The sequence below is a fragment of the Bufo gargarizans genome, chromosome 6 (genome assembly GCF_014858855.1).
Source record: "Bufo gargarizans isolate SCDJY-AF-19 chromosome 6, ASM1485885v1, whole genome shotgun sequence".
Taxonomy (NCBI): domain Eukaryota; kingdom Metazoa; phylum Chordata; class Amphibia; order Anura; family Bufonidae; genus Bufo; species Bufo gargarizans.
Window position 1 is genome coordinate 353,302,151 of NC_058085.1, and position 22,757 is coordinate 353,324,907.

The 22,757-nt window shown below is 43.9% G+C and overlaps 1 protein-coding gene across 1 annotated transcript in view; it reads left to right on the forward strand.

Moving 5' to 3' along the window:
* Nucleotides 1–4,838: 4,838 nt before the first annotated feature.
* The window catches only part of LOC122941800 (alpha-2-macroglobulin-like), a 77,986-nt gene continuing 60,067 nt past the window's right edge, over nt 4,839–22,757 (forward strand). Inside the window, 4 exon segments of the mRNA XM_044299241.1 lie at nt 4,839–4,996; nt 17,768–17,912; nt 17,914–17,952; nt 20,566–20,722. Coding sequence (XP_044155176.1) covers nt 4,923–4,996; nt 17,768–17,912; nt 17,914–17,952; nt 20,566–20,722 — 415 coding nt within the window. The 5' untranslated portion in view covers nt 4,839–4,922.

Consider the following 22,757-nt stretch of genomic DNA (forward strand, 5'->3'; position numbering starts at 1 on the left):
CATAACTATGAGGGGGCACATATGAAGGCATAACTACTGTGACGGGGCATGTAATCTGGCATAACCAATGTGAGGGGCACATATGTAGGCATATCTAATGTGAGGGGCACATAATCTGGCATAACCACTCTGAGGGTACACATATCTGGGCATATTTACTTTGAGGGGGCACATAACCAGGCATAAATACTGTGAAGGGGCACATAATATGGCATTATTACTATGAGAGGACACATAATCTGGCATAACCACTCTGAGGGGGCACTTATCTGGGCATATCTACTTTGAGGGGGCACATAACTGGGCATAAATACTGTGAGGGGCACATAATCTGGCATTACTACTGTGAGGGGCATATAATCTGGCGTTACTAGGTGAGGGGCACATAGTCTGACATTACTACTATGAGGGGGCACATAATCTGGCATTACTACTGTGAGGGGACACATAATCTGGCATAACCACTTTGAGGGGGCACATATCTAAGCATAACTACTGTAAGGGGACACATATTTGGCATAACTACTATGCGGGGGCACATATCTGGGCATAATTACTGTGACAGGAACAAAGGTGGGCATAACTACTGTGAGGGGCCACAAGGTGGGCATTAGTACCGTGTGGTTGCACTTAGGGAAAATGTCCTAGATTACCCTGCTATACATTGGCATGGCTCAGTCTTACAGACCAGCTGGTGATTTCACAGGGGCAGTCACCATTCCTTCCTTATGTGATTATTCTTTTTTTCTCACCACAGGGACCTTGTTCTGGATCCAGCGGACATCACGCCGACGCCAGCGACACCCTGGATGAGGTAGGACCAGATTTTATTAGGACTGGGTGAGTGTAGCCATGCATTGCGCTTAGGGATCTTTAACACAAGCGGATCCCGTGCGGGTAATCCACTGCGTGAAAGAGAGCCAAGCCCCGTTCCGGACAGCAGAGACACGGAGCATTAACATGATTGGCAATGCTCTGTGCCTCTCTGTGATCTCTTTACTACAAAATCACAGAGACATAAAGTTGTCACCGTGATTTTGTAGTAAAAAGATCACAGTCAATCATATTACATCCGTGTCTCTGCTGTCCAGAATGGGGCTTGGCACTCAGTCACGGAGCTGATTACCCGCACGGAAAGAGCCCTTAGTAAGAAAATCTGCCGGTTCTTTGTAAAAATGTTTGCACTGTGGCCCATAACACTATAGTTACACCAATGGTAGGGGAGGTAGTGGGGGAGGGGGGGGCTAGGAGGCAGGTTGGGGGGGGCGACGGGGAGGGGGCCCCATAGATCAGTTTCGCATCGGGGCCCCATGGATTGTGTGTACGCCACTGTCCATGTTCCTATTTGGGACAGGGCCAAGAATGGGACAGTATTTCCTGCAACAGTTGCAAATGCATTATGAATCTGTTGCCAAATATGTGATAGCTCTGAGTAAACAATTGTCTAACATACATGCACAAGTTTTCTCTTCCATTCCAGATACTGACTCCCTAGAAGGAAGCCACACCCTGAAACGTGGAGAGTGGGTGGTGGTCAAGAAGCATATCAGAAGCACCCTCGAACCACGATACGAGGGACCTTACCAGATGCTGCTGACCACCCCAACTTCTGTAAAACTCGAGGGGAGACCTAAATGGATCCACTCATCACACTGCAAAAGAATACGACTGCCAGCTCTATATATCAAGGGAACCACCGCTGAATCTGCATGATGCCTGTTGCAACAGTTATCACTCTGCTACTTTTTGTCTACACCTACACGGTTACATATACACAGAATCTTCCAAAGACAGGAGGAAAAGTGGCCATCACCCAACAAAAAGAGAAGGATGGCTACATATTGACCACTTTCTGGTTTAATTCCTCCAGCACTCACGTGGCTACCTTCAAATTCGATTACTGCAGTCTAGTATTCTGCCCAATGCCAGCATGGCAATGTAGCATGTACCAAAAAGGCAGCCATAGATCCACATACATCTGTGTCACTGATAACCAGTATGGGGAACAGTGTAACTCGTGGGGAGCAGTTGGGTGGAACATGGGTGACCCATGGGGATACAGACCTCAGAGTGCCCGAGACAAAAAGGACAAAATGGGTAAATCCTTGCTTACCCTCCTGACACTGTTTAAGAGTGGAAGGTGCCACCCAAGTGGACAGACAGGCTCCAACATGCCACTTACCCTCACAATAGAAAACCCCAGCCCCAATGACGCAGGGACATACCTTATAGGCACCTGGATGGGGGTAACTGCTGGGGACATGGGCATGTTCTACCTGAAAGACCTACATAATCTCACAAAGATAGAGAAGGGTCCGTCAAAACCCTACACTACCACCCTTAGGCAGATGACCCCAACCTTTGAAGATACTATGGCCGCCGAGACAGGATTTTCTGACACCAACCTGTGGTTAGAATGGATGAAATACAATGCTGACACACACAATAAGATGAACTGTTACATATGCGGGGGGGGGATGCCCTTGCATCTGCCTCCTGAGACTGAAAGCTGCTTCCTCAGCCTATACACCAACACTAGCATGAAAGACTCTGCCTGTGATGAAAAGTATAATCATATCATATCATAACCATATACCCAGGTAACTACACCTGTTACTTCACCCCTGGCAGTCAGAAATTCTTGGGCAACTTCACAGAGGGGTACTGCTCATCCTACAGCAACCTGTCCACTAAAACACAGAATCTTTGAAGGACATCTATTGGATCTTTGGAGACGGAAAAATAAGAACTAGGTTAGAAGGAAATCGGTCCGGGGAATGTGACCTAGCAAAAGCCATAATGCTCCTTCACATACTAGAAGATGACCCCACAGTTAGAGGGTATACTCAAAAAACCTATTTAGGGAGGTCAAAAGAAGAAGCCTCCCCACAGGGAAACTTTGACCCACATGTGTATATAGACGCAATAGGAGTCCCAAGGGGGGTCCCCAATGAGTTTAAGGCCAGAGATCAGGTGGCAGCTGGATTTGAATCCCTACTCCCAATGGTGACGATCGACAAGAATGTCGACTGGATAAACTACATATATTATAATCAGCAAAGATTTGTAAACTACACCCGTGATGCCCTAAAAGGAATTGCAGAACAATTAGAGGCTACTTCTGCTGTGGCCTTTCAGAACAGGATGGCCCTAGATACGATCCTAGCTGAGACTGGGGGAATTTGTAAAATGATTGGGGAGACTTGCTGCACCTACATCCCAAATAACACTCGCCCGAAAGGGAAGGTAACTGAAGTAATAAACAAGCTTACTAACCTCTCAAAGGAATTAAAACGTAACTCAGGGATAACAGACCCATGGGATGAGTACTTTGGATGGTTCAAAAATTGGAAATCCTTCCTCACCCAGATAGGTATGGTGATAGTCCTGATGCTAGTATTAGCATCAGTTATTTTGCATTGTACCCTGTGTCCGAAAAATATGTGAAAAAATTTTGATTTCAACTACTGAACAGCCCATCATGCTGCTATATGGTGAAGAAGAAATGGAAACCAAAGAATTCAACATAAGTTCCCCCACCAATAACGATGTCGTACCGAGATAGGGAAAGATGAATCCCAGGGTACTATCATAAGTCCGATTAACCGGGAGTCTACCCAAAAGGGGTAGGTTGTCGCCACTGTGGGTGAAGAGGATTGCGAATGGTATTCCCAGGGGTTCACTAGGCAGGGAAAGTTCTACAATCAAGAATCCAAGGGGGGACTGTTATGGAATATAATGGACACTTGCTTGTCACTTACAAAATGGTGTCTGTCCGAGAGACAATCCCCAGTATGCATTCTATGATTGAAACTATTTGCAGCAAAGACTTGAAACTGTCAGGAATTCCTCTGAGTCTATCATACATATGCCTTAAACTAATTTGCTGTTTACATTCCTTCTTGCAAAAAGACCAATCATGTGAGTCCACTCTTCCCACTAATATGGAGGGTATATAATGTGAAGCCCCCACCTAATAAATTAGAGTTATGCTTTGACCTTATCTAGAGTGTCAGTGTTATTTCTCTCGCCGTGAATGCACTTATCTATCTATCTAATTAGGAGCAGTGTATCAACCTACCTGACCATTGATCAGAACCAGAACACATCGATCTCTGATAGGGTTAACTTCTAATTAATACATTTAATTCCCATCTGTTCAAATCAAATCTGTCCAGAGACGGTAGCGGGAAAACTCCCGCCAAAACAACAATCCACGTCTGGGATGTTAATAATCCCATGCCGATCCCTCCTTAATGTCCGGGATCCCCCATGAATCACATGCAGATTTTAGAAATTATGAAAAACATTCAAGAATTTGGGACGGCGAAAACAAGCAAATCTCTTTACAAGTGGGAACTTCCAGTAAGGGTAAGCACGTGACCTGACTACTAACCAGGGATTAGCAGGCTGGCTGCAGCTTTACCAACCAGCAAATGGATCAAGAGCTTATGTGACCTGCGCGTTTCTCCGGATGGGACGGTAACATACTCTCAGGGAAGTTTTCTTCGGAGCGGCGAGGGGGGGTTACGTGCAGGTGCCTGTAATGCACACTGAATTACATTGTGTGCCAGTCTGAAACTTTACACCGCCATTTATCTCCTTGTGTTAAAAAAAAAAAGTTGCCCCAGTGATGGCAGCAGAGTTAACAATGTCTTGAAATGCCCATGGCAGTTTAGAAATCCTGTGTACCTGGGCAGGAGGCCATGAAAACACAGTAATAGGATAGGATTCAAGAAAACAGTTCAGTACACAGACCCAAGGCAACGCAAACAAGTTTCATCCCTGACAGAGCAGTCCTTGTGCAAGGGGTCAGTCTTTGTGCAATACGTGCATGCCAGGGGGGCTGTCCACAGGCTCGGCTTTATAAAGCCATCTCCCTCCAGCATTCTTCCTACTGAATGTGATATCTGGCCAGCAGCATGTCGAGATCAGCTCTTGGACTGTGCCTGCTCCTGACCCTCATCCATGGAGCAGATTTCTCAGAGCCTCAACCGTAAGTAAAACCTCCATCTCCTCGTCATTGTTACCACGTTATTCTCTGCACTTTAGATTGTTAGCTCCTATGGCACAAACTTCCAGGCCAGCATGATTATCTTCTGCTCTGTCATCCATATCGACCTTGTCATTTTTATGAAGATTTTTCTTGCTATTAGTATTATTTTTGCCCACGGCTGTAGTATTTGGTTCATAGTATATTGTGCATGTGCCTTAAAAATATATAAAATGAGGTAACACCTTGAATTTAACATTCGACTGAAAACTAAATATTAAAAACTTGCTTTTTTACTACCTTCACAAAGTCAATGTTTCAGTCCCGTGGTCCATGTATGTGTTACTAGACGTACTGTATGCTCACCTATATACATCTTACTCTATGGGCAAGTCTTGGAAATTGATTTCTATGCAGACAGCTAGTTTTCAGCCTGTCCATGGAGTGAATTCATGCGTGAACAACTACACAAACCAAGCAACTGCTTGGGGCCCCAAGAGATCAGGGAGCCCCTGCTGACCTCAAGTAGTTGGCTGAAAATAACAAAATTAAAAGGGTGGACACTCAGGCAGCATGGTGGCTCAGTGGTTAGCACAGTTTTTTTGCAGCTGTGGTCCAAGGTTTGAATCTGACCAAGGACAAAATATGCGTGGAGTTTGTATGTTCTCCCCATGTTTACAAAGCGCTGTGGAATATGTCTGCAATTGCACAGGGGCCCAGGGTGGTGGTGGGGCCCTTCCCAGCTGTACAGAAGTGTCTAGGCTGCACCGATAAGCTGAGAGTGGGGCATAGTGGGCCAATGAGGGTAGCGCTTAACAATGCGATGGGGGCCTCTCAGACAAAACTTTTCATGGGGCACCAAAAAATGGCGAAACTGCCAACGTGTACATGCAGCTTCTACATGGAATACATTTTTGGGTTACCTGTGTACAGAGAAGCACCCAGCTACCCATTCTGCATCATCCACTGAGACCTCAATCCAGTTTCCAAATTTTCATACCTTATCTATAGCAAAACTGTTCCGCATTTAGCAGTTAAGGGGTTTTCTTCCATTAAGAGTGTGGCATATAACAAGGTTGTGCCATGACTGAGTTAAACTGCTGGGACCCATATGAAATTGCTGCAGAATTACAACAGAATTGACGGGTGTCCCAGCGGTAAAAAAAAAAGAAAAATACCCCTTTAACCTCTTAGGGACATAAGGCGTACAGGTACGCCCTGATGTCCCGGTACCTAAGGACACAGGGTGTACCTGTACGCCCTGTGTATTTCCCTGTGACCCCTCCCCCCCCCCCCCGTATCGCAGCAAACCGCAAGTCAATTCTCCGGTGACCTGATAACCCGGAATAGGATGGTGATCGGTGGTGTGATAATACACCACCAATCCCCATTCTTAGATCCTGGGAGGTGGCGGTGACATCACCTCCCAGGATCGCTTCCTATTGGCTGCACGGGCGGGGGTTAAACTTCCCCCAGATCCTCTGCTCTCCTCCTCCTCCACACTGCGTCCTGGAGCTGTGGAGACAGGAGTCTCGTGGATCTGTGCCCAGCACCCCCAATCTGTGCCCAGCACCCCCCATCTGAGCCACCACAGTGCCATCTGGCACTAAAAAGGTACTTAGGGACAGCTTAGATTAGGCAGGGAGAGTTTAGGGGAAAAAAAAGTATTTTTTCAGCATCACCCTGATCGGGTGTCTGGTGTCCACAGCACACTCTGTTGTGTGACCCTAGACCCCCCAGGGGTGCTGCAGCTTGACCCCCACCACCCTAACACAAATTTTTGGGGGCGAAAGCGTTTTTGTTTGTTTTGTGTGCGTACGTTGACTGTGGCCGGCACTCTTAATGGAAGGACGCTGTTAGCGCATCGCCCACCCCACCACTGATCAGTTTCGGACCGCTGATCAACAAGTTTGGATCTTTTAAATTTTTTATATTTTTGGGCTTTCATTTTTTTTAGTTAGTTTTTTTTTTTCTGTTAGGTTTAGGGGTAAGTGTACGCGAACACCCGTCTTCCCACACACATTCACACTAAATAAAGTTTTCCACACACACAAACTCCCCTATGGCCCGCCAGACGTTCTCGGCCCTGCTTGCCTCCGACTCCGAGACCCCCAGTGAGGACGAGGATGACCCCACTTTCCTCTTGTCATCCGCGTCCTCCGTCATCATCTAGTGATGATGATGAGCCCCCAAGGCGGCCCACACTAGTATGAAGAGCTCTGGGGCTCGTACTAGTTTTCCGGCCCACCAGATAAGTCCACCTGAGCCCCCTACCGGTGAACTTTCATGGTGTACCCCAGAGGATTTTGAGACCGTGATTCCTGATTTTGTTGGCCAGCCAGGAATCCAGATTCCCACAGTGGGCTTCACTGAATATGACTTTTTTTTTTTTTTTTCAGTGACCACTTTGTGAATGGTGAAGCAAACGAACTTGTACGCCCAACAGTTCATTGCTCAACACCCAGGCTCTTTTTTGGCTAGGTCCAGTGGCTGGACTCCGGTCAGTGCAGCCGAGATGAGGACGTTTTGGGGCCTAGTGTTGCACATGGGCCTAGTAAAAAAAAAACTGTGTCAGGCAGTACTGGAGTGGGGACGTCCTCTACCAGACCCCACTCTACTGTATGGCCACGACACATTCCCATTTTGAGGCCATTTGGAAATGCCTGCATTATGCAGATAATGAAGCATGTCCCCACGAGGTGATCCTGCCTATGACCGCCTGTACAAAATCAGGTCGGTCATCGATCACTTCAAGGCCAAATTTTTAGAGGCCTTTGTACCTGGAAGGGAGGTGACTGTTGATGCGTCTCTCATTGCTTTCAAGGGGAGAATCATTTTCCGCCAGTATATTCCCTCTAAGTGGGCGAGGTATTGCGTGAAGCTGTACAAACTTTGTGAGAGTACCTCAGGGTACACTTACAAGTTTCGTGTATACGAGGGGCGAGATTCCCGTATTGAACCCCCAGAATGTCCCCCCCACTCTGGGTGTTAGCAGGAAACTTGTGTGGGACGTTATGCACCCACTGCTAGATAAGGGTTACCACCTGTACGTGGTTTTATACTAGTATCCCCTTGTTCCAGTCCCTCGCCGCCAGATCCACGTCCGCTTGTGGGACCATGCAGAAAAATCAACTCGGCCTCCCTACCCACCCTCTCCAGGTACCTTTCCCCAGGGGAGAGACCCGTGCCCCTACCAGTGGAAACCTGTTGCTGGTCAGATATAAGGACAAGAGGGATGTCCTTGTACTGTCCACAATTCACGGTAACGGCATCACCCCTGTCCCTGTGCAAGGTACCTCGGCAACGGTCCTCAAGCCCAATTGTGTCGTCGACTACAATCAGTATATGGGAGGAGTTGATCTCTCTGATCAAGTCCTCAAGCCATATAACGCCATGCGCAAAACCCGTGCATGGTACATACGCATTACTAGGTTCTTGTGGAGGAGAAGGTCTAGGAGGGATTGCTCTTAGGTCGATGGCCCGTTGGCATTTTGTACATTTTGACAGGATTAACTAAGGGCAAGATAACAGGGTCCAGCTGCCAAACATGTCCAAATCCCCACCTACTGACGGCGGCCAATGGACGCATGATTTTGTGGTAAATTACACAGCGATCCGTCATCATAGTTGGCTGTGTTTTGATGATGTGCGGCAGCTGGACTGTGGTTTTACCCTAAAAGTGAGGCACTATGGTTTCATCCCCGCTGATTATGACACTGAAGGAGACATGGTGTTCCTATGACTTCTGCATCCTCTTTATGCAAGTACGTTTGGCCATAGCTATGCTTATCCACGTAGACACTGTTAGGCAAAGCTGCCTTATGGGTGAGCCACTGCGTCTGTGTAAACCAAAAAAGGGGTGCTAAGCTTCTTTTATTGTGATGATTTGTGGGAAGTCCAGGATGTCAGAGTCCCACGATCAGAGTCATCCATATTAACTCACTGAGATATATGGTAGTGCACAATCTAGCACTGTTTGGTGTAATATTCATGTGTGTGAAGGTATAAAACGATTCTCCAGGTTTTGCAAAAAAAAAAACCTGGAGTATAAAGACGCTCCAGGCTTTTCTGCAAAGCCTATAGAACCGCTTTAAAAAAAAAAAACAAGTGATATTTCCATAGAACTAGCTATAGGGGGGCCCCCAGAATCCATTCCATGGGTGGACCCTAGGCCATCCTAGTCCGAAACTGCACACTCTGATACTAACCAATCAATGCTGATGAGTGTTGAAACCCACCCTACTGACAAAGGGAATCAAAAGTCAGTATTGCTTTTGCCCAAAAAAGCTAAAAAAATAAAACATGGATTCCGGTCTTCGCATGACACTATCCCAGCTTGTGAGCATACCTTATGGCTGTTTTGTCATTCAATGTATCCACAAATGAAGGAATTACACAACTGCAAATAATACATGTGTCATTAACGTCTTAAGTAGATTAGATTTTATTAATCAGAGCCAAAACCACCAGATTAAGACTAATCCCTTAAGGGAACATTGAGAAATCCTTCCTTGATTTTTTTTTTTACATATTCCAGACTTTTTGTTTGCTGTGTATAAAGAGTCACACCCAATAATATACGTGAGTCTTTTAAGAACATGAGAGCTTAAGGGTGCATGCTGCAAGTGGTCCGTGCAGAAAACCGCAAATGTGAATTGGCCCATCGACTATAAATGGTCAGTGTTCAGTATATACTGTGTACTGGTGCACATCCGAATAATTGACCTAGATGATATAAATGAATGCAGGACAGCCACCCGATGAGTGCTATAACACCTATGAGAGGAAGGTTGACATAGAAGACCAGTGACATAAGAACAAGAACATTTATTGCTCTCTTTTACTCTTTCTTCTTCTTCTCTCTAGTTCTGCCTCTAGGCACTTGTTGATCATAGGAATGTCCCATTTAAAGTTACAGCCACCACGGGTGACATTTTAGCACCTCTTTTGATCTTTTTGTTGGGTAGGTGGAATCCTCAGTAGAGACCAAGATGCCTGGAAGCTATTTTCCCAAAGACACAAATATTTATAGGTCATCCTTTTTGGACACCAGCTGTTCATATGCCTTCGAGGTGGAACCACTGGACACAGTTTACAATGGATGAAAGACTTTTTTTGAGTTTAAACATTGATTTACAAAACAGCAGCTGAATTGCACACCCTTATATTGCACACCAAAAAAAGGAATCTTAAGACGGGTGTTAAGGAAGGGATCTGTGGAAGAAAAATATTACAAATTGAAATTTGAGAAACATTTGGGGTTTTAGAGAGCATGCTCCACCATATAGGATTTGCACCAAAACCCTCTACATCTATATGCAGATTTTTTTTGCATTTGGCACAGGTCTAGTAAATTTTGAACCATGTTTGCACCCAAAAAACAGTTGTTAATATACTACATTTTCTAACAGTTGCAAAAGTAGTTTTTAAGGAGAATTTGATCATTTGATTTATTTTATTTTCATATAACCCTTCCCCAAAATTTTGACTTCTCCCTTATAATAGTAGCAACAATACTCTTTCTACAATGTCCTAGTGCCCTGAAACAGAGCCATGGTGACCATAAGCTGAGTAAGTGTGTCTGTATGCAAAAAGCCAGAGTGCTCCACAAGCAGAGAGAGGGTCCCTTCATAAGCAGAACCAGAGCACCCCATAAACAAAGTAAAAGTGCCCTCATGAAGAAGGTTGCTATGTCCCAATAAACTGAACTAGAGTTCCTGCACAGACAGGAGTGGCCAATAAACAGTACAAGTATGTCCCATAAACAGAGCAAGAGTTACCAAGTAAATGGAGCATGAGCATCTCCATAAATAAAGGCAATCAGAGAAAGTTCATAGTAAAGGGGTTGGCCCATGAACAACATTTACCACCTGTTCAAAGGATAGCTGATACGATGGCTGGTGGAACACCCAGTGATCATGATGATGGAGGTCACCAGTGGGATTAGACAAGTCAAGCAGACGCGTGGCCATTCACTTCTGTGAGACTCTCAGAGATAGTCAAGCACTATACTTGGCAGTCATATAGATAGTGAATGGAGTGGTAATCACATGGGTACCAGTGGTTGGACCTCCAGAGATCACACATTTATTACCTATCCTGTGGATAGGTGATAGATGTTTGTGGGCAAATCCCTTTAGAAACCCCTAATAGGTTACCCCATAAGATTGCACTCAGAGTGGTCCCCACAGGGTCCCCATAAGTAGAGGGAATAAATATATTTTAAAAAAAACAACATAGGTGCAGGATTAATACATGGGTTTGGATCAGTGAGCAATCCATGACCTATTTTGAGAAATCACAGGCAATCCAGGAGGTCCTCCCCGGAGTCCCTCTGCCTTCCCCAGAATACTGGTCTTTAACTGACTTTAATTCATTGAAGAGTGACCAAGTATGAATAGGACATTTCTGCATTGATGGTCAGCACCAGATCACTACAATCTGGATCTAGGTGGGTTCCAGCTGCTGGACCCCTACCTTTTATGACTTCTGTTTAAAATATAGAATTATTGTATAGCTTTTAAGAAGACCATATGACTCCTGTGTAAAATAAAGGAATAACCACCTAAAACCTGTATTCATGGACCCTGTTACTACATATGGCTATGTAGATTCCAGTAATAACAGCCCAACTATGCCCTTTTTTCTCTCCAGGCTAGGAAAATATTGCAGCACATATAAATAAGAGGAAATTACTTCAATGTGCAGAAAGTCTAAATGCAACATGTTTGTTGGGTAGGTGTAGTGTACAATTTCTGCAGGGAATGATAGGAGATTTTCTATAGTAGCTATTTTATGATTAGGTCAGTTCTAACACATTTAGGAGCACACTTATTAAGATCGGCATTTTAGATTCAGTTCTTAATAAAGACCCATAGCTGGCAGAGTATCCGGCAAAGTTATGAAGAGCCATAGCCAGTTCTTAATGTAAGACAGCTTCCGCCTAAAACAGGAGTAGAAAATGATGGATGAGACAGGCCAGCCGTCCCCTTCCCCGCCACGCCCCTAATTTTAGACCTGCCATAAGCGGGGCGAAGTCCTAATTTAGGCGCACCTCAGCTTAGTAAATGACCCCCTTAGTCCACACAGGGGACATTTTTAATGGGATTTCTGAGACTTTAATACTGATGACTTATCATCTGGATAGGTAATCAGTATGTGATCGGTGGAGGTCCGACATCCGGGACCCTGCTGATCAGCTGTTTGAGAAGGCACGAGCATTCTTCTGAGCGCCGCGGCCTTCTACGTGCTCACCGAGCTCCAGTGCTGCACATTGTATAGTAGTCATGCTTGGTATCTCTCTCAGTCCCATTCACTTTCATGGGGCTGAGCTGCACCTAGGCCATGTGATCAATGAATTTGTCTGCACTGGCCTAGGAAAAGCTGGGAGAAGGCTGTGGTGCTACTGTGAGCACCGGTGCCTTCTGAAACAGCTGATCGGTGGGGGTCCCTGGTAACAACCCCCAGAGGATAGGTCATCAGTATAAAATTCAATGTGAATTATTCATGGATTCCACTCTTCTGGAAAGGATTTCTACTGGTGCAGATTAGTTGCGCCGCAATCTGCTACTTTTCCCTGCTCACGCCATGTCTAAAAAAGTGGGCGGGAAAAGGGACGGGCCAGTAGGGCCATCTAATTAGTCATTTTCTACGCCTATTTTAGGGGTAGAAAATGGTCTAAATGTAAGCCAGGAAGGAAGTTGGCGTAGACTAAAACTGGCGATTGATGTAGAGGCCAATACCCCTTTATAACTTCCGCAGATCCACTGCCAGATATAGGGGTTATTAAGACTGGCCTTAATAAATGACCCCTTATGTTCCTCAAAACTCTGTCACCTCACTCTGTACGTGATCTACTATTTGAGTTTCTGTGGCTTCTCTTTGCAAAAATACCACTCGCAATTCATGGTGGAATATCTAGGGATGAAGAAATTTCACGAACTGGCTTGTGGCAGTGATGCCATCCTATTACAGGACCACACTGAAATTCAGTGAGCTCTTTATAAAGAGCTGTCCTTTCACAGATGTTTGTAAAGACAAATTGCATGAACGAGAGCTGGATTTTATACACCTGTAGTAATGTGACTGAATGAAACACCAGAATTCAATGATTAAGAGCAGTGTTGGGCAAGCATGCTCGGCCGAACACCAGTTGGGCTCAAGCATCTCTATACTCAGCACATTATGGTGTTTGGCCGAATATCGCGTGTGCTTGAGCGTGATGCTCAAGTCAGTGTATTTAAATCTAATTTAGCCTCTATTTCTGAAAAGTTCTGGTGGGATTTGAACTCGCAACCTTATACATTACAGCCAAGAATGTTAACCACTACACTATAGAGCTGCATGGCCAGTTACTTAAAAAAAAAAATAATATGACTTCTGCTGTATAGGAATACCTTCTAGTAGTAAGTATTCCTATACAGCAGAAGTCTCATATATTTTTTATTTTATTTTTTAAAGTAACTGGTTATGCAGCTCTATAGTGTAGTGCAGGCATGCTCAACCTGTGGCCCTCCAGCTGTTGCACAACTACAACTCCCATCATTCCCGGACAGGCTACAGCTTTCAGCCTACAGAAAGGCATGGTGGGAGTTGTAGTTTTACAACAGCTGGAGGGCCACAGGTTGAGCATCCCTGGTGTAGTGGATAAAATTCTTGGCTGTAATGTAGAAAGTTGTGAGTTCAAATCCCGCCAGAAACATTTCAGAAATAGAGGCTAAATTAAATGTATATATTTTATATTTCTTTTAGTAATTGGAAAAAAATGTGTAATTACAAAAAATAAATAAAAATTATATTATATATATATATATACGCACAGTATATAAAATCATACTTCTGATATACAGTATATCAATGCATAATATGTGGGACACTACTACTGATGTTTTAGCCATAATATATTAACGTACAGTACAGACCAAAAGTTTGGACACACCTTCTCATTCAAAGAGTTTTCTTTATTTTCATGACTATGAAAATTGTAGATTCACACTGAAGGCATCAAAACTATGAATTAACACATGTGGAATTATATACATAACAAAAAATATGTCATATTCTAGGTTCTTCAAAGTAGCCACCTTTTGCTTTGATTACTGCTTTGCACACTCTTGGCATTCTCTTGATGAGCTTCAAGAGGTAGTCACCTGAAATGGTCTTCCAACAGTCTTGAAGGAGTTCCCAGAGATGCTTAGCACTTGTTGGCCCTTTTGCCTTCACTCTGCGGTCCAGCTCACCCTAAACCATCTCAATTGGGTTCAGGTCCGGTGACTGTGGAGGCCAGGTCATCTGGCGCAGCACCCCATCACTCTCCTTCATGGTCAAATAGCCCTTACACAGCCTGGAGGTGTGTTTGGGGTCATTGTCCTGTTGAAACATAAATGATGGTCCAACTAAACGCAAACCGGATGGAATAGCATGCCGCTGCAAGATGCTGTGGTAGCCATGCTGGTTCAGTATGCCTTCAATTTTGAATAAATCCCCAACAGTGTCCCCAGCAAAGCACCCCCACACCATCACACCTCCTCCTCCATGCTTCACAGTGGGAACCAGGCATGTAGAGTCCATCCGTTCACCTTTTCTGCGTCACACAAAAACCATTTCAGGTGACTACCTTATGAAGCTCAACAAGAGAATGCCAAGAGTGTGCAAAGCAGTAATCAAAGCAAAAGGTGGCTACTTTGAAGAACCTAGAATATGACATATTTTCAGTTGTTTCACACTTTTTGTTATGTATATAATTCCACATGTGTTAATTCATAGTTTTGATGCCTTCAGTGTGAATCTACAATTTTCATAGTCATGAAAATAAAGAAAACTCTTTGAATGAGAAGGTGTGTCCAAACTTTTGGTCTGTACTGTATATTATAATATATTATAAATATATAATAATATATGTAAATATATTATGGCTAAAAACGTATATATATGTTTATATCTAATTAAGCCTCTATTTCTGAAAAGTTTTTGGTGGGATTCGAACCCAAAACCTTCTACATTACAATCAAGAACCTTATCCACTACACTATAGAGCTGCATGGTCAGTTATTTAAAAAATAAATAAATATGAATATGCTGTATAGGAATACTTAATACTAGTAATGTAGAAGGTTGTGAGTTCGAATCCCACCAGAAACCTTTCAGAAATAGAGGCTAAATTAGATTTACATACACTGGGTGTCCCCAAGCACTGACTCCATATATGGACATAGCTATGGAGTCAGAGCAGGGACTCCTAAGCCGAACTAGAGTCCCGACAGCCTCCCCTCTTCAGAGCAGGGGGTGCCTGGTTTAATGCTCGGGGATTTCCATTGTGCTCGGGTGCTCTGTAGAGCACACAAGCATCGGGAAGTGTTCTACTCGAGCACCAGAACACATGAGTAATTTGGTGCTCGACCAATACTAATTAAGAGGTGTGTCCCAATACTTTTCTACATATAGTATATATGTAGATAACCCCTAAAAATACAATACACAGCAATTGATAATAGAAAAAGGTTTATTGTACAATTACCAAATGTAATAAAATACATGTATAGGTGGCTTATACAGACACAGGACAAAACACAGACTACATATACTTTGTCAATAAATAGTTGCAGATAATTCCAAACACTCCCAAACTAACAGCAAGAAAAAAATCTCACTAGACAAATATATAAAGTGCAAAGTGCATAGAGGAGAGCGCAACCAAGGGAGAATCAACTGGCAATTGTATACAGACCAATGTAGTCCAGTCTGTATACAATTGGCAGTTGATTCTCCCTTGGTTACCCTCTCCTCTATGCACTTTGCACTTTATATATTTGTCTAGTGAGATTTTGTAGGACAACTAAGGATCATAGGTAGAAGGTAAGCCTATGATGAGAAACACCAAAATGAGTCTCGGCAGCACATCGCGCCGTGTAAATAAGGATGTGCTGCTTGTCAAACTATAAATCTGAATGGGGACGAACAATCGTAGCAAGGTTCATTCATCCCCATACATGTAAAAGCATCTATCAAGAAGGCAATGTTCGAGAATGAACATTCCTCGTAAAACAGCCCTTAGACTGGCAGTGTATCTTCTGATTTCTTCAGTGATTGACTCCTTGTCAACCGGAAGCAATAGGGAACAGTTTTGTAAGACCAGATACTTGTTAAGGAATTTTAAGACGACCCAAGGATTAGGATATTTAGAAAATCTCATAAAAGCGGTTGTCTCCTAATGAAAACCCTTTTCTATATAGTCTTTTTAGGTACATGGACACCACAGAGGATAGAGTTCCCTGTATAAGCCAGGGCAGAGACCACTTTGTAAGAGCACCTGTTGCTCTGCTGACCTGACCTCCCATACTGTATATTGCATGGTGGGCTTTCATTTAAAGGGGGTTTCCAGGAACTTATTACAGATGCTCTATCCTTAGGATAGGTCATCAGTATCAGATTGGAGGGGGTCTGACAAAGGACACCTCCACATATCAGTAGTTTGAAGAGGCCGCCCCCTCATTACAGCATACCAAGCACAGCGCCATACATTGTATAGCAGCTGTGTGATTTCAGCTCAGGCCCATTCACTTGAATATGACTGAGCATGTGCCTGTGCTCACATGACTGTTGCGGCCTCTTCGAACGGCTGACCCACCGATCAGACATTGATGACCTATCCAGAGGATAGGCCATCAATATAACTCTCCGAAAACCTCTTTAAAAAGCCAGAGAATTTGGATCCGCAGCGATCAGCTGATTGTGGGGAAGGCTGCTATTTACAGAGCGATTGTAGATTTTATGTTAAAGTAGTGCTCACATCCTAGGCCTCAAAGCTAACAGGAAAACAGGGCTTGTTACCCATGGCAACCAATCAGAGATCGACTTTCATTTCTTAGTCTACTTTAGAAAAATGAAAGCTGCACTCTGATTGGTTACTATGGGCAACACGACCAGTTTTTCAGTCACACGATTTTGATAAATTCCTAACACGTTCAATGTACTAAAAAAGACCCATCGAGCCCAAAGATATTTTACCAAAGGTTAACTCATGCAATCCAAATTTTTGCAATAGGAAGGTCAATTTTCAGTGTGCACAGTTTGCAGTTTGTAAAACGCCTCTGCACTTTGGATGCGATAGAGGTTTAGCAAATACTGTACTGCTTGTTACTGGTTTTGCACTAGTAATGTAAATATATTGCTTCTAACAGATCATATTTGCCCACAAAGGTCACAAACTGTGTGTGTGGAACAGTCCAGAAAATTGAAAACCCAAATCAATATGTAATAGAGTCAGGCTTGGGCAATAAGTTCATGTGTTAATATGGCGTACATAGTTGGTAACAATGAGTGGTAGGTGTTTCCAGAAGAATCCTCAGGATAGGCCATGAATATCAGACTGGTGCAGGTCCTACTCCCTGCACCACCGACGATCAGCTCCTCGAAAGGGACGAGCACTGAGGCCTACCAAACACAGCGCAGTACGTTGTATAGTGGCCGTGCCTGAATGTACATTTTTTTAAAAAAGGGGCCCTCCTCCTCACCCACTTTATCTGACTAATATGTCGGAAAAAGTGGAATAGTTGCTTCATGAATATTGCTCTCATTCTGTACACCATATTTCTCAATGTATTAATGCCACACAACTGGCATACATATGTTGATGGATAAAATATCTAGGAGATGCCTTTGCTAAAAATAAAAAAATCTGAAATTATTGAAAGAAAAACAATAAAATGAAGTATGATCAGACATGTTTCCCCAGAATAAATGAAGAACTTTAATATTAGTTTTTTCTTTCATCAGAAAATATATGCTGTTGGTTCCTACTGTCTTGAAGGCCAACAATGAGCAGAGATTCTGCCTGCAGATGTCCCATTTTAATGAGTCTGTTACTGTGACTGTGGCCCTGGAGACAGGGAAAGAGAACATAACATTACTGGAGAAAGAAGGTCACCCAACCTGGAGAAGACAACTGTGTCACTTTTAAAGTAAGTATGGCAGTTTGGTCAATATAGATGTCAACGATTACATGCTTGGTGACCATTCATGCCACCATTTTGTATTGTGTTTTTTTTTTTAAACTTTAGCATTTTTACACAATTTGTGCACCCACAGTCATATTCTGGTTTGCATATAGAAAAGATGTGCATACAAAATTCAGTAAGTTTGTGAATATATTACATCGATGATTTTGAACCGATTCTGCATTACATTTATAGTGCAGAGCTGTATTCACAATTCTGCTGGCTTCAGATCTGTAATCACTGAGCTTTCATTGATGATTCACAGTCTAGTGATTTCAGTTCTGGGAAGTGTCATATATACCCCATGCACTGTATAGTCATCTACAGTAGGGCAAATACAAACCGGATTCCCAAAAAGTTGGGACACTAAACAAATTGTGAATAAAAACTGAATGCAATGATGTGGAGATGGCAAATGTCAATATTTTATTTGTAATAGAACGTAGATGACAGATCAAACGTTTAATCCGAGTAAATGTATCATTTTAAAGGAAAAATACGTTGATTCAAATTTTCACGGTGTCAACAAATCCCCAAAAAGTTGGGACAAGTAGCAATAAGAGGCTGGAAAAAGTAAATTTAAGCATAACGAAGAGCTGGAAGACCAATTAACACTAATTAGGTCAATTGGCAACATGATTGGGTATAAAAAGAGCTTCTCAGAGTGGCAGTGTCTCTCAGAAGCCAAGATGGGTAGAGGATCACCAATTCCCACAATGTTGCGCAGAAAGATAGTGGAGCAATATCAGAAAGGTGTTACCCAGCGAAAAATTGCAAAGACTTTGCATTTATCATCATCAACTGTGCATAACATCATCCGAAGATTCAGAGAATCTGGAACAATCTCTGTGCATAAGGGTCAAGGACGTAAAACCATACTGGATGCCCGTGATCTCCGGGCCCTTAAACGACACTGCACCACAAACAGGAATGCTACTGTAAAGGAAATCACAGAATGGGCTCAGGAATACTTCCAGAAACCATTGTCAGTGAACACAATCCACCGTGCCATCCGCCGTTGCCAGCTGAAACTCTACAGTGCAAAGAAGAAGCCATTTCTAAGCAAGATCCACAAGCTCAGGCGTTTTCCACTGGGCCAGGGATCATTTAAAATGGAGTGTGGCAAAATGGAAGACTGTTCTGTGGTCAGACGAGTCACGATTCGAAGTTCTTTTTGGAAATCTGGGACGCCATGTCATCCGGACCAAAGAGGACAAGGACAACCCAAGTTGTTATGAACGCTCAGTTCAGAAGCCTGCATCTCTGATGGTATGGGGTTGCATGAGTGCGTGTGGCATGGGCAGCTTGCATGTCTGGAAAGGCACCATCAATGCAGAAAAATATATTCAGGTTCTAGAACAACATATGCTTCCATCCAGACGTCATCTCTTTCAGGGAAGACCCTGCATTTTTCAACAAGATAATGCCAGACCACATTCTGCATCAATCACAACATCATGGCTGCGTAGGAGAAGGATCCGGGTACTGAAATGGCCAGTCTGCAGTCCAGATCTTTCACCTATAGAGAACATTTGGCGCATCATAAAGAGGAAGGTGCAACAAAGAAGGCCCAAGACGATTGAACAGTTAGAGGCCTGTATTAGACAAGAATGGGAGAGCATTCCTATTTCTAAACTTGAGAAACTGGTCTCCTCGGTCCCCAGACGTCTGTTGAGTTTTGTAAGAAGAAGGGGAGATGCCACGCAGTGGTGAAAATGGCCTTGTCCCAACTTTTTGGGGATTTGTTGACACCATGAAATTCTGATTCAACATATTTTTACCTTAAAATAGTACATTTTCTCAGTTTAAACTTTTGTTCCGTGATTTATGTTCTATTCTGAATAAAATATTAGAAGTTGGCACCTCCACATCATTGCATTCAGTTTTTATTCACGATTTGTATAGTGTCCCAACTTTTTTGGAATCCGGTTTGTAAATTGTCCCACTGCATGACAGGAAGCTCAGCTAAACTGATAGAGGGATTGTCTACAGGACAATTGGCAGTGGTCTGACTACTGGGGCCCCATTGATCACGAGAACAGGGGCCCTTGCTTCCTATTTGATTGGAACCAGAGACACATGCATGTCTGCTGCTCCATTCAACTCAATGGGACTGTTGAAGAAAGACGACTACGAGCACTTGGTTGCCTCCTAGCAGTCCCACAGAGCTGAATAGACTGGCAGCGCACATATGTGGCCGGCAGTCTATTCAAACATGGAGAACCAGCCCCCGTTCTTGTGATCAGCAGTTGGACCTTTGCTTATCAGACACATGGGATTTGTTGTCTTCATGATGGAACCCCTTTAAGGTGGACAAACATCTTCAATGGCTGACTGCCAAGAGTTATTTCTGAATATAGAGAGGGGAGTAAGCCATTGCCACACATCTTGCACATCCCATATACATGGTCAGCCGATCATGCAAAATTCAGCATGCTCAGTCAACTTTACTCCAGGCCACATTTATGGATATCTCAGATAAACCTTTGGTGACTGTTTCCAATAAGGACTAACAGGATTGTGACTGGATCTCTGGATGAATCAATAGAAATACAATAAAATGTTTAATTCTTTCAGACTCCTGCCTCTGATGAAGCAAGAGTGGGATACATCACTCTAGAAGTTGTGGGTAACACGTTGCACTTCAGGAAAAAAAAAAGCGTTCTTATTAGACCCCTACACAACCTAGTGTTCATCCAGACTGACAAAGCCATATACAAACCTGGGCAGAAAGGTGAGCATTACTGAACAGTGGTCCGGAGTGTTTTTCATTGCAGCAACCAGCACCTGGATATGAATACTTTTGCATGTAATTAAAAATTAATTATAGCTACTGAGTTACTGTATCTGCATAGCGCCACCTGCTGTTTGTTCTTTTCCTCATCTCTCTGTCCATCTCAGTAACATCACTGAGGTGGTCGCACATGCTTAGTTCCTTCCTCCAACTGTCACCAGCTAGATCTACTGTTAGAAGCTGTGACAGTTACAGGGAGGACATGCTTCCTGAGAAACGACACATTCCCCTGAGCTGTGATAGGGAGAGAGCTGCAAAAGAAAAGACATGCCCCGTGAACCATCAACTTGAAATAAATCTAGCAGAGCAATTGGAGCATTGAATGGGGAGATCTCTGAATCCATGTACAGAGCTAGTCTAGCTTTGTTAGAAAGAGACTGTCACGATTGATGTGGCGACACGTACCTCGACCCCCACAGTTATTTTGAGCCTTGACGCAGAAAAGGCCTTTGACCGGATCGACTGGTCTTTCTTATTCAAAACCCTCCGAACCTTCAGTATCGCAGGACCCTTTCTACAAGCCATCCTCAGCCTCTACTCTGCCCCTTCTGCACTTCTCAAGTTGCCCTTCAGCTCCTCCACTCCGTTCAATATCTCTAATGGATATGCGTCAGGGCTGCCCGCTCTCACCGCTTATTTTTGCGGGAAAGGGCTTTTTCTGGAGATCCGGTGATGTACTGGTGTCTCCATGGGTAAACTAGGCGGACGCCACCGGCACTAATGGGCGAGCTTTAGCGCTGGTGTACCCTGTAAATCGGCTAAGGCAACGCTAAAGCCCACCCATCGGTGTCGTTGACATCACCAGGAACACTGCTTGGTGGAAGCCTCCTCCTAACTTACCCATGGAGAGCCTGGTACGTCACCGGATCTCCAGAAAAAGTCCTTTCCCTGCGCGATTTAATGCAGGGCAAGGGAGAGCATCGGAGCATGAAATGCTCTGATGCTCATGTCAGAGGGGCTGCCTGGATGAAAATGGGGATATGTCTGGGTTCAGCTCTGAACCTAGACGACCCCTTTAAGGGTTGTCTTCGTAGTGGCCAGTGGTCCATTTTTCTGATAAGGATAGACAAAGTTGTCTTCACAGACCATATATAGCAACAAACGTTTTACCTGTATATACTGATGTATGTTGCCTCAGAGAACATGCCTGACTAGTATAACATGCAATGGAGAAGGCAACAATTTATTTTCTCGCACATTCCACCTCGTGGATCAGCACAACACAATATTACTTTTGAAAACCATTAGATTGGATCTTTTATTACTGTAGATCAAACCTAGTCTCTCTCTCTCTTTCTATCACCAAAAACTATACCCAAAATTTGCCCAAATAAAATCACCCAAAAATCCTGACTTTAAAAAAATTCTGGTTGAATTCTATTTGCTTCAAATTGTTTCACTCATCTCTATTTCTAACGCTAGGTACAAATTGAAAGAAACTGATACACTACAGTATGGTATGCCTGGTGCTTGGCCTATGCAAGGACATATTTAGTATTTCTGGGTCCCCTAGCAAAGTTATGTCTGGGAGCCCCCATTACACTGCCAAGTTCCACCCCTGTTGTACCACTGAACAGGGGCGTAACTACCATAGCGGCAGACCAGGCGACTGCTATAGGGCCCAGGGCAAGAGGGGGTCCAGTTGGTATCATCCCCTCTTCTACTGGGGTGAAAACTTGGTCAAGACTTTACCCTCTAACAGGAACAACTTTTAGCCAATGAAGCAGTGGAAAAAATGGCCCAAGGGTCATCTAAAGGGTTTAGGTGGAAACCCTTCTGTCCTGTGTGGGGGGCCTGATTTTATCCTTGCTATGGGGCCCTTACTTCTCTATGTACGCCACTGCCACTGAACTTCCCTCACCAGCATGCTAAGCCCTATTCTTTTCTTTGAGGTAGAGCCTTGGTACCTCTGCTACAGCTCTACACAGGGAAGGCCCCCCGTTTCCCCTGTGTAGCTGAACTTATGACCAGCAAG